General features: G+C 38.5%; 1 protein-coding gene across 1 annotated transcript in view; it reads left to right on the forward strand.

Annotated features, from left to right (window-relative positions):
- The first annotated feature begins 5,681 nt into the window (after nucleotides 1–5,681).
- Nucleotides 5,682–11,537, forward strand: part of pdia3 (protein disulfide isomerase family A, member 3) — a 9,861-nt gene continuing 4,005 nt past the window's right edge. The window contains exons 1-8 of the mRNA XM_046037804.1: nucleotides 5,682–5,986; nucleotides 7,136–7,214; nucleotides 7,322–7,439; nucleotides 7,611–7,718; nucleotides 7,903–8,032; nucleotides 8,194–8,310; nucleotides 9,744–9,869; nucleotides 10,068–10,250. Coding sequence (XP_045893760.1) covers nucleotides 5,853–5,986; nucleotides 7,136–7,214; nucleotides 7,322–7,439; nucleotides 7,611–7,718; nucleotides 7,903–8,032; nucleotides 8,194–8,310; nucleotides 9,744–9,869; nucleotides 10,068–10,250 — 995 coding nt within the window. The 5' untranslated portion in view covers nucleotides 5,682–5,852. The remainder of the gene's footprint in view (nucleotides 5,987–7,135; nucleotides 7,215–7,321; nucleotides 7,440–7,610; nucleotides 7,719–7,902; nucleotides 8,033–8,193; nucleotides 8,311–9,743; nucleotides 9,870–10,067; nucleotides 10,251–11,537) is intronic.

An 11,537-nucleotide genomic window follows, 5' to 3' on the forward strand; every position in this document is an offset into this window, starting at 1 on the left:
ATTTAAAAGAGGCAATGGGGGTTCTGATTTTTGAGGGACGGGGCTTTGTGGGTAACAGAAAAGAAATCTACAGTGCAGATGAGTGCTGCAGAGCGCACAGCCACACACACACACACACACACACAAAACACAGGTTCCTAGACTGTTTAGTGTGATAAAATATTGATTTAATGATGATACATGCTTTAGCCTACAGTGTATAGGCGATATATGTTGAGATGCAAATGAGTGTCCTATCGGTGACCTTGAAACAGCACAGATGTTTTACAAGTTAAGTGCAATCCTGTTTCTGTACACTTCACACACTTTCATCACAGCTCCACTGACACTGACAGTCAGCTCGTCTTCTCCCGATTAAAATAAAAATAACTCAAGCGGATCCTCTAACCTCACTTAGTCCCTATTATTATGTTCCTCTAATTCTGCCATTCCCATCTCAGCTGTAAGTTTACAGTAAACGGTGGCTGGTCTGGAAGAAAAGCAGTGCTGCCTTAAAGGATTAGCACAGCTCACCAGTTGTCTGTAGATCTGCAAGTCTGAGCCACAGAGATGAGGGGAAAGAAACTGTTTAGAAAGCAAGGTTTATAATAATCAAGGAATGATTACTTCCCACAATGAAAACCATGTTTTGTAGCCATATAGTGGAGCTTTATTTGGATTGAAAGTCAGGAAAGTCCATCAGTGCATAAATAATCATGTAAACTTTTAATCCAAGCAAGAAAACACTGAAATTGAAGAATGTGGGGGGGTTGTACTGTACTGTACCAAGGGCAAGCAAAACAGGGCAGGCAAAAATGCATACTGAATGCACTATAAAGACTCCATATCACTATATGGTCAAATATTACTTATCTATATTCTTGATGTACACCACATTTTGCACAACCTTTTCTCATCTGCATGAGTGAAGATGATTTATTATATTGTGAAATAACATCAGAAAGCTCTTTAAATAGTGTCACGTGTTCTGTGTTTTTTCAAAAAAGGTGGGCACAATAGACATTCTGCTGATTTTAGTCCATCTAACTTTCATTACTTTTCATGTCTCTTAGATTTTCAACATTGTCACTATTCTAACTGTCCTCTTCGAATATTGCAAAGTACTTTGAAGAAATATGGGTACATGTCAGTTCGAATTACTTTGACATTTACACTTTTTTTGGGTTAACTAGTAACTACAACTGCATTCAGGAGAGGAGAAACATGCATTTATTGAAAAGCTGATGAAGGTCTCAACTCAAAAGGAAATATTTTCAGAGACAGTTAAACAGGTTACATAGAGGGATATATGAGCTTTGCAAGTATCAGACTTGACACTCTTGATTTTGGGACACCGAACTGGGTATGAGAGTAGCATGTAAATGTACAGGTTGGGATAGTAATTGAGTATGTCTTATAAAACTGTATTATTACAAACAAAAAAAATAGAAGGTGTCTGAGAACTATAAAGTCTATGACCTTTAAAGTAAAACTTATTTACATTGCATCTACTGAAGTGTTGTATGACTGGTGTGCTTTTATGTAACAGTGATGGAATATACATTTTTAAAATTGCATACAGTGCGCGACAAGCACTGTGTGCTGTCAGAGAGCTACCTCTGCTGGCTTGGTAATATAACTACAGCTTTATAAAAATGTTAATGAATATGAAGCCTAAGTGATTCATTGCATACATTTAAATTGTTTATGCCCACCAAATGTTTTGCAGCATGATTTTCACACCAATAACAAAATCATTTTAAAAAGTGAAAGTTTGTCCAACATATAATAGCATTACAAGAAATTAAAGAAACATGGTCCCCTACATAGTTGTCTCATATTCAAATCCAGATTAACCTGTTAGTGGGTCATGGGGCAAAAACTTGCTGTTGGGCCCCTCCCTCCTCCCACTCTCTGTGCCTTAAGTATGTACCGACCCCAGATCTTCTGCGTAACATTTACTTTGTGGTGATTCTGATTAATCACAATTTTATTTAAGACTATGCACCATCTGAGCACAACTATAAACTTGAACAATAATGGTATTAAATTTTTATTTTGACACCCTTAATCAAAATAGACACTGATTGTGTTTGTTTATCGTCATCTATCCATCTGTTGTTGCTGTAATGAAGGTAGTATATAAGTTTGCTTACCTGTTGTTTAGTATGTGCTTCACCTTCACAATAATCTCCTGTTACAGTGGCAAAACAGCAACAGAGAAGACAATCATTTTGACACATAGTGTCTCAGTCGGTCAGTGGATCAAGGAAAATGAACAGATATAGAGCCAACAGAAAACAAGTGTTGAGTAATGAGAATTAATTCCTAAGAAACATGCCTCCAGCACACTAAATTCTGGGGGCTTAGTTTTTCCACAAGCACAAAGACTGTGGAAACCTGCAGATCAGCAAAGTGATCAGTGTGTTTGCCCTTTCCTCTGACATCTGAATCAAGGATATGCTTAGTTTAAGAAGACTATATATATATATATATATATATATGAACTTAGGAGCTTGACCTAAAAGTGGTCACCAGTAGTTCTGCCAATGTGCCAGAAAGAAGATCTGAAAATATAATCAGTGTGAATAAAGTTAAATTTGACCAATGCAGGCTTTGAAGGATGGAGGAACTACCGTACCAGAACTAGTGGGGCAGACTTTTGCTTACTAGAGCAGCAATGAGTTTGAGTTCTGAATGGAACTGAGAAAGATGAATTAGAGATGTTATACCTAATGAAAGTGAGTCTGCTATAAAATATCTTTCATCGGGTACGACCCCTGGTGTTGACTCACTCTCAAATTTTAAACATTCTTTCTGGATGAGTTGTCTCCAAGTTATATGGTGACATGATAGAAGATCAGTGAATGTCACTGATTAAGACTCCTAAACAACGAATGTGAAGTGTCTGCAAAAGTCCATTTATAGCTGGGCATCAGTCAGCTAATGACAGGAGGAGGCAGTTTCAGGTAATGTTTAAGCCAGCTCTCTTCAGCAACCAGCAATTGCAATATCATTGAGTGTCGAGAAAGCCATTGACAGGATAGAAGGGCCATATTTATTTCACATTTTATCAAAATTCAGATTTCCTGTCTAGTACTGTACCATAAACCAGTCTCCTCAGAAGCAACAACATTCTTTCTGACCCTTTCCATCTATACTGGGGGACACAGCAGGCGTGCCCAATATCCCCTTTGTTTTAGCCCTTGAGCCATTAGCCTGTGCTATTCATGAAAATCCAGAAATAATGGGTATATCAGTGGGCGGACATAAGTTCAAAATAAATTTCTACGCTGATGATATTCTATCGACAGTTACCTATAGAGATATTCAAATCATTTAGATTATTTTCAGGATATAACATAAATTGGTAAAATAAAAGTGAAGCTATTCGGGTAAATTATTTGACTTGTTCTGATCATCTAGGTTCTGTCCATTTCGTCTGGAAACCTGAAGGAATGAATTTATGTTATATCAGAATATCATATATACATTATGTATGTATATATGATATTCTGATATAACATATATTAATTTGTCAAATCCAATGGTCCAGGTTTAGTAAGAACCATTAGAGATTATTTGAGACCATTATCGTCATCTTTGTGGGTAAGGGTACATATGATGAAAATTAATGTCCTCCCAAGATTGCCTTACATCATATCCTCCATTCCCCTTCAAATCCATCAATATTGGTTTAAAGAAATAAATAATGACTCAATTCATATGGAAAGGTAAAGTACCTAGAATAAATCACAAGACGTTTTCTATGCTGAGGAGTATGGATGTGACTGACTTGTATCTCTATTAGCTTTCATCCAACAGAATTCCACATTTTATTGGGTTATGGAGGTACAACTTCCAAAGCTAACTGGGTTTGGCTGAAGGGGCAGATAATCAAAGAGCATAGCAAATCCATTTATCTGCATCATTATAGTATTGTCCCAAACCCAATATAAGTTGGGTACCATGTGTACTTCTCTCCCATAATGTCCACTATGGAAAAATCTGTTCTGTTGATTTACATACCTATGAAAGGACATAATATTCATCAGTTAGGTCAAGTTGAGAAGGACAATAGCATAATTATTTTTTTTAGAAATAATAACAAAATTCAATCTGAATGAATCTTCTTTTCTCTCTTATTTGCAGATAAAATCTATCATTGTAAAAATAACCTCAAAGGGTACCATACGTGCATTTACACCTGGTTAACAGCCTAAAAAAGCTTGCAAATGAGAGGGGAATGGTTTTATGCATAATATACAAGCTTGTTCTCCTTTCCTCCCCCAGTAGTAATATCCAGACACTGAAAACATAGAAGCAATACCTGGGTATCACACTCACTCCCACTTGAGTGGGACAACATTTCGAGTTACTCAGTATCACTGCCCAAATGTGATGATTTGGGGTAATACAAATAGTTCACAGAGCAAAGATTGATCAAACACTCTTATGCTGGCATGGTTGTGGGAGGTGGACACCGTCATGCCCTCTCAATGGCTCTGTCCAGCTGTTAAGGCTTTCTGGGATGTAGGCAGAGGTACAATTTAAAAGATCTTGAAAATGGATTTAGCTATTGGAACAAAGTATGTGACGATGTTAGATCATGTGTATGCATGTTTTCCTATGGACATACTATGTGTTAAATAGAAACACATGCATAAAATAAACACAAATTAAACACTAACCCTCCCTCCTTCCACACGTCTGTCTTGTATGTGCAATAGCTATGTTCTTGTATTGTCACATTGTCTGTCTGTCTGTCTGTGTCTGTCATAAAAGAATCTATAATAAAATATGAAAATTATCTAAGACATGCTTGTTCCTTCACTTCTCTCTTGTCATTTAAAAAGTAGGGTGCAAAATTAAAACAAAAAGGGTCAAATTATGTTTAACAGGAAACTTGAGAGTGATTACCATCCTAGTTATAGTTTGTATATAACTTTTTCTTTTTTTTTTTTGACCTGGAGGGACTTCATATATCAAGATGTAGCCCAGTTATTTATAGTGTTGCTTTATGACTCCTGCATCTTTACTCTCCAGGCATCAAGGACCAACATTGGAAACAGGTCTTAGACTTTATTGTGTCATCGTCGATATAGTTTACAGTTTTACGTTTGTACTTGTTTTGCTGTGCTTTTCTGTATACATGACATGTTACGTGCAATATGGCAATTTGCAATATTGGAAGCTGGGGGAAATGTTTCTGGATGTTTAGATGTTTCAACGAATTTCCCTATAAATTCCCAGTAAAGTAACTCTTATCGTATAACATTGACTGATGTCTCCTAGTCAAAATGCCCAAAACGTCTCAGGGTTTACTGTAGACTAAAGTTACATGACAGAAGTTAGTTGTAACTATGTTTTTGGTTTCTTATACATGGGCAGTATACTTGTATGTATATGTCCATATTAAATAACATAACTTACTGTAATCGACACATTTAGTGTTGTTTGCAGTTAATTAGAAATCCACTACTTTAAGCAGTGAACTATTGAATAGTGAATAACTTCCGCATGTTAGACAGGAGCTTTGATTTCGTTGAGTTGTGATTGGTTCTGACAGGACGAACTCTCATTTTCCTGCTTCTCATTGGCTGGTCGAAGTAGATTGACGGGTCGGATAGACCAATGAGAGTCTGCCACACTGTGGTAAGGAGCGGTTCCGCTGCCTGCCTGAACATCTTCACCGCCTCCCTCCCATCTCTTTCTCTTTCTCTATCGACCAGTCTGCGTTTGGCCCTGTCCGAGGAGCTTGCAGCCTTGACTTTCAGGTCGCTGAAGAAGGGGGCTGCCACGGACACAATTTGCAACTCAACCTTTTTTTTTTGTTTTTAACAAATAGTGTCTTCTAGCTTGTGCGGGGTGCGATGTTGAGGCTGATCTTCTTGGTCGCCCTCGCCGGGTTTACCCGGGCCAGTGATGTGCTCGATTACACGGATGATGACTTCGAAAACAAGATTGGAGACCACGGACTCGCTCTGGTGGAATTTTTCGCCCCTTGGTGAGTCTTTTTACGTTTTAAGAAGCAGAGTATATGAACGATTTAACTGTTTGCAGTCGTTAAATAAGCTAATGCTAGCGTTCCTTGCTTCGTGGTGATCAGTTCAGCTAACGGACGCTCACTTCCAGGACTTAACACTGTGAACGTATCTCTACTGTCTTCTTAAATTATTGCATTCGTTGTATAAATTGCAGACTTCATCTCTGCGTGTAACATTAACAGACTCTGTAACGTTGCTGTCAAAATCTCTCTGGTTTATTGGCTAGTCACCAACGTTAGCATGTTAGCTAGAAGTGGAAAGGTGTAGGCCAGCTAACGTTATTTTTGGTAGGCATATTATAAGACGCTTTGACAGTAAATGAAATATTTATGTGTACAAATTATAGAGCTTTAACGTTATGTCTCGTATTTATTACTGCTCTGAATCCTTATCAATGGAAACTACGTGCGAATAAGGAAGTTAGGGGAGTGTCCTTTACCTGTTGTAACGTTCTGATTGGCCAGGGAAGTTTTGGTGTCCTCCTCTGATTGGTCTATAGAAACTGTGACGTAGAACCAGTGTTCCAAACTTGAATAAATTTTGAAGTTGATCAGAATAGTATTTATAAAAACTTTTGAAGTTAAACAGTTTATGTAATATTTTGTTCTTTTTTAGAACTGAGACGATTATTTTTCAAGCAAGACTGGACTGGTTCCAGTTTATCGAATGTGGTTTGCTGGTTTTCTTAGTAATTTATGATAATAAACCAAATATCTTTTGGTGTTGGACTCTTGCGTGGACAAGATGAGAAATATTAATATGCCAACCCAGGCTTGGGATAATTGTGATGGACATTTTAAATTTTTGCTGACATTTTATTGAACAAACAATTAATCAAATGATCAACAGAGTAACTGATAATAAATAATAATTGTACACCTGCTACTGTTTATTAACTAATAAAAGTTAAACGATTTTCAATCTTGTCAATCATTTCCCCCCCTTTAACAGATAAACCTTTTGTTGTCATCCTTAAACCCTATTGAAATACCTCAGTTATCAAATTGCACACTGTGAAATCACTAGATCTCCCTCAGGATCTCCAAGCTGAGACCTGAATACAGCTGAAGTGTAACTTGTTTGACTGATCCATATCCTCTGTCCATTAGGTGTGGCCATTGTAAACGGCTAGCACCCGAGTACGAGGCAGCCGCCACACGCCTGAAAGGCACTGTCTCTCTGGTCAAGGTATTGCATAATGCAGTTCACTTAACTTTGTGCACTTTAGTGTGGCTTTCTGTACTGTAGTACTCTCTGTATCTCTGCAGAGAGTGAATTATTTTCTTTTTCTGTAGGTTGACTGCACAGCCAACAGCAACACATGCAGCAAATATGGTGTCAGTGGCTACCCAACGCTGAAGATCTTCAGGGACGGAGAGGAATCTGGTCCCTATGATGGCCCCAGAACAGCAGGTATTTGCTTCTGATGTGTATACCAGTGTAAAATGTCTTCAAGGTTCTTACACTTACAAATACTCCCTTATATGTACTTATTTCTGTCACATTGTTGTCATCATCTTTGTTTTCTGCCTCTCTCCTCCTCTTTTCTTCTGTGTTCTTTTGCACTCCTCTCGGTCTCTGTAGATGGGATTGTCAGTTTCCTCAAGAAGCAAGCTGGGCCAGCTTCTGTGGAGCTCAAGACGGACACAGACTTTCAGAAGTTTATTTCAGACCAAGACGCCAGTGTTGTTGGTGAGTTACAGTGATGAATAAGCATTGGATATTAATTTGAGGTACATCTTGATGGTTGATACAAGCCACTGTCTCGCATAATAAACAATTGTTCAGATATCATCATAATATTCTACAGTCAATGTTGGTGTAATTTGGGGACAGTGCATTTTGATCTGAATGTGATTCACTTTTTCCTTCAAAGGGTTCTTTGCTGATGACAAGAGCACAGCACAGACAGAGTACCTGAAGGCCGCCAGTGCCTTGAGGGACAACTACCGCTTTGCCCACACCAACTCTGAGGTTCTCCTCCAGAGCCATGGCATTGACGGAGAGTAAGTAGCTCTTTCTGCCTTTTGGCAGTCTATAGGAGCAGATATTTACTTAATAAGTTAAAGTGACTTGCTTCATTGCATGTTTGATCTCACCATCATCAGCATAGTTGCTGTCAGTGCAGCAAGGCAACAGTGACATTTACTTTCTTATTGTTTTCCAGAGCTGTTGTCTTGTTCCGTCCACCACGACTCAACAACAAATTTGAAGAAAGCTCCGTCCAGTTCAGCGAGGACAAATACACCAGCAACAAAATCAAGAAGTTCATCCAGGACAACATGTGAGTGTTGATTTTCTTGTTCCAGCATCCTTGTTGTTGTGTTTCAGGCATGAGCACAAGGCTGTTAGACAGAAGAGATGATGGTTTCTATTTATTTGCAAAGCACAAAACGTTTACAGCAGTTGATCACGTTGGCAGTCGTAAAACACATTTACGTATTTTGCATAGTAACAGCACATATTTGCTTACGTGGCTCAGTGCCAACAGGACCTTGTGGAGTAGGTGAGGTGTCCAATCTGCAAACACCGTCAGCTCTCTCTCAACTCCGGGACTATGGCTTAATAAATCAGGAAAATGCATACATTTACTGTAGACTGTAACGGAACAGTGTTTTAACTTTTGATGAACAAATACTGGACTTTATAATCTAGTGTCATGCTATTTTAGAAGTAAATGAGATAACTGAGTGAATCTGTTAGACGAGAAAAATAACATGCATAATATTTGCAGTCTTTGCAGATCATGGTGGCTACACCATTATCTGAGGTGCAGACTGAAACTGTGCCAGTAAAACTGTTGAGAACCAGAGTGATGCCTCTGTGTTTGAGGCACATCAGTTGAAAGAAGATTGTTATCTTCAATCTCATTATAATGAAAAATGATGATTGGAGACACATGGATCCTTGGCCTATTTACCTTTCCCACTAATGCCTGATCCTTTTGGTTCGGCTTATGCCATCTATAAGCTGATGTAGCCAGACTGTTACATAGGTTTTTGTAGATGTTGTGAGCTTAATGCAAACACAAAGGTCCCTGTAAGTACGAAACCACTAGCATGCTGTTTCCTGTGTTTTTGTTCTGTGTTGTGACTGCGCTAAAAAGCAATGTGGTGATAAAACATTTCCATATCAGTGTGTTGTAATCAGTTTAAGGCGTTGGTGGCATAAGGTGAATCCACAGTATTTTCTGTATATTTTGCACAGAATATGTGATGAGTGCTTTACTTTCACATTTTGTTAATTTTAAGGCAGGTATCTCACACATTTAACTAAAACACAAGATTACAGTAGAAGCACACATGGCCTGTACATGTGGTTTACCAGTCTTACCGTTCACTAACAGCCAAGTGACAAAGTTTGCGGATGAGTCGCCTGTATTCTTTGTCCACATTACGCAAAATACTCATTTATTTTTTCTTGTTTTACTTTCACTTTGCCACAGCCTTGTCTGTTGTCTGAAGACTTAATTGCATGACATTGAAGTCTGCAGAACATCAGTATGTTCAGCATATTTAATCTTGTCTGCTTTTCTGGAGACTTTCTGAAAGATGTGAACTATGTGATCAGAATTGTTATAACAAAATAAATGTTTGCACTTTTTATACTGCAGTAAACCCATATCACTGATTGTCCTTTACCAACTGAAAAAGTATTGCTCATTGGTTTAAATTTCTTTGTAAACTGATCCATTCTTACCATTTTTCTTCAACTCAGCTTTGGAATCTGCCCCCACATGACGGACGACAACAAGGACCAGATCAGGGGGAAAGACCTGCTTGTGGCTTATTATGATGTTGATTATGACAAAAATCCCAAGGGCTCCAACTACTGGAGGAACAGGTAGGTGTATCCAAACTCACCCCCAGGGTTGTTCTTTGCACACCACTGTGCAGCTGATTTGCTCTTATCAGATTTGTCTTATGTTCGTCCATTGTTGGACTTTTCAGTCCCTAAATGCAGCCTTTGATTTGAGATGTGACTTTCGTCGTCATTTTCAAAGCATGACTTTTAACCGCAGACCAAACTAACATTTTACAGGGTGATGAAGGTGGCCAAGGGCTTCCTGGATCAGGGCAAGAAGCTGAACTTTGCCGTGGCCAACAAGAACTCGTTCAGCCACGATTTGTCTGAGTTCGGCCTGGATGGCATCTCAGGAGAAGTGCCTGTGGTGGCCCTCCGCACCGCCAAGGGAGACAAATACGCCATGACCGAGGAGTTCTCGTAAGTCAAGACAAATGTTAATTTCTAACATCAACATTTACCACACAGCTTAGCCATTAGGAATCATTAAATTGTACACGCACTCTCCTTTTGGCTAGCTAATTGACTTTGGGGGGGGGGGGGGGGTGCCACTTATAGGCTCCCTACTTTAACCAAGTCCTCCTACAGAATTAATCAGATTTACTTAAAATGTTTGTAGTGCTGTGAGATTTTGTTAAATGGTGTGTCCATGCTTCGCCATGAAACTTAAAGTTGTTGTAACTTCAGTGCACATTCTCCAGTCTGCCCCAAACTTTTCTTGTTTAATAAGACTCCCTGCCTGAGGACATCTACATAACAATTGGAAGTCACGGTCATTGGCAAAAGGAAATAAACCCTGTGTGACAATCATTATTTCATTTACATGAACTTTAAACATGTTGTCTACACTTGATGAAGGGAGTTCAACCTATTCAGAGTTAACTCGGGTTATCAAGCAAACTCGGGGTTGACAAACTCTGACTGCTACACTGGTATTAACGGTACTACGACGGTTAATAAGATTTTGGTTAGTTGTCTGTGTTAACTTAATTGGAGTTGGGGCGTGTTCGGCTGAGTTTTTTTTTCTCAACGGCACATTCTCCATATTTTCCCCAGAAGAATGCACGTTGATAGTGTCAGGATATGAGGGGAGTAAAGACACGTTAACGGCCAAATCTAATATCGTGGCGGCCGACGTGGCATTGCATTGAGTAAATTTATAATTATCTTCAGTGTTCTTGTTGTAGGCTAATTCTCTATGTATTTTATGGACTCTTATCTGTAATATGATGAAGATGTAAAGGTACAACTGCACATAAGGTCCATTGTAATAAAAAAAAAATAAAAAATTGGAGCCAGGTGAGAGAGGAAAAGAATTTCCAATATTAATATGGGAGATTTAATCAGAAATGTACAAGTTAAAAACTTGAATATTCTGACATTGCATTCATACATTTGAGAGAAACACTCAAAAATTAGTGTTGTTTTATTTATTTTTTCAAGAAATCACACACACACACCTGTCGCGTATTATGCGTGCCGTGGATAATTATATTGGACTTCAACAACACACAATCACTATACTATTGTGCACTTTAGATACTTTGCCGTGAATTGGGTGTATTCAGAAGAAAACACCAGAGTGATTTGGATTTTTTGTGACGTTAATTTGAGGGAATTTCTGATTTTTATTTTATTCCTATAAATTTACATCTGATTTTTTTTTTTCTCAGTTTATCAGCCCCCCCCCCCCCCCCCCCCCCCCCC

Source organism: Micropterus dolomieu, linkage group LG22, assembly GCF_021292245.1.
Source record: "Micropterus dolomieu isolate WLL.071019.BEF.003 ecotype Adirondacks linkage group LG22, ASM2129224v1, whole genome shotgun sequence".
NCBI classification, from domain to species: Eukaryota; Metazoa; Chordata; class Actinopteri; order Centrarchiformes; family Centrarchidae; genus Micropterus; species Micropterus dolomieu.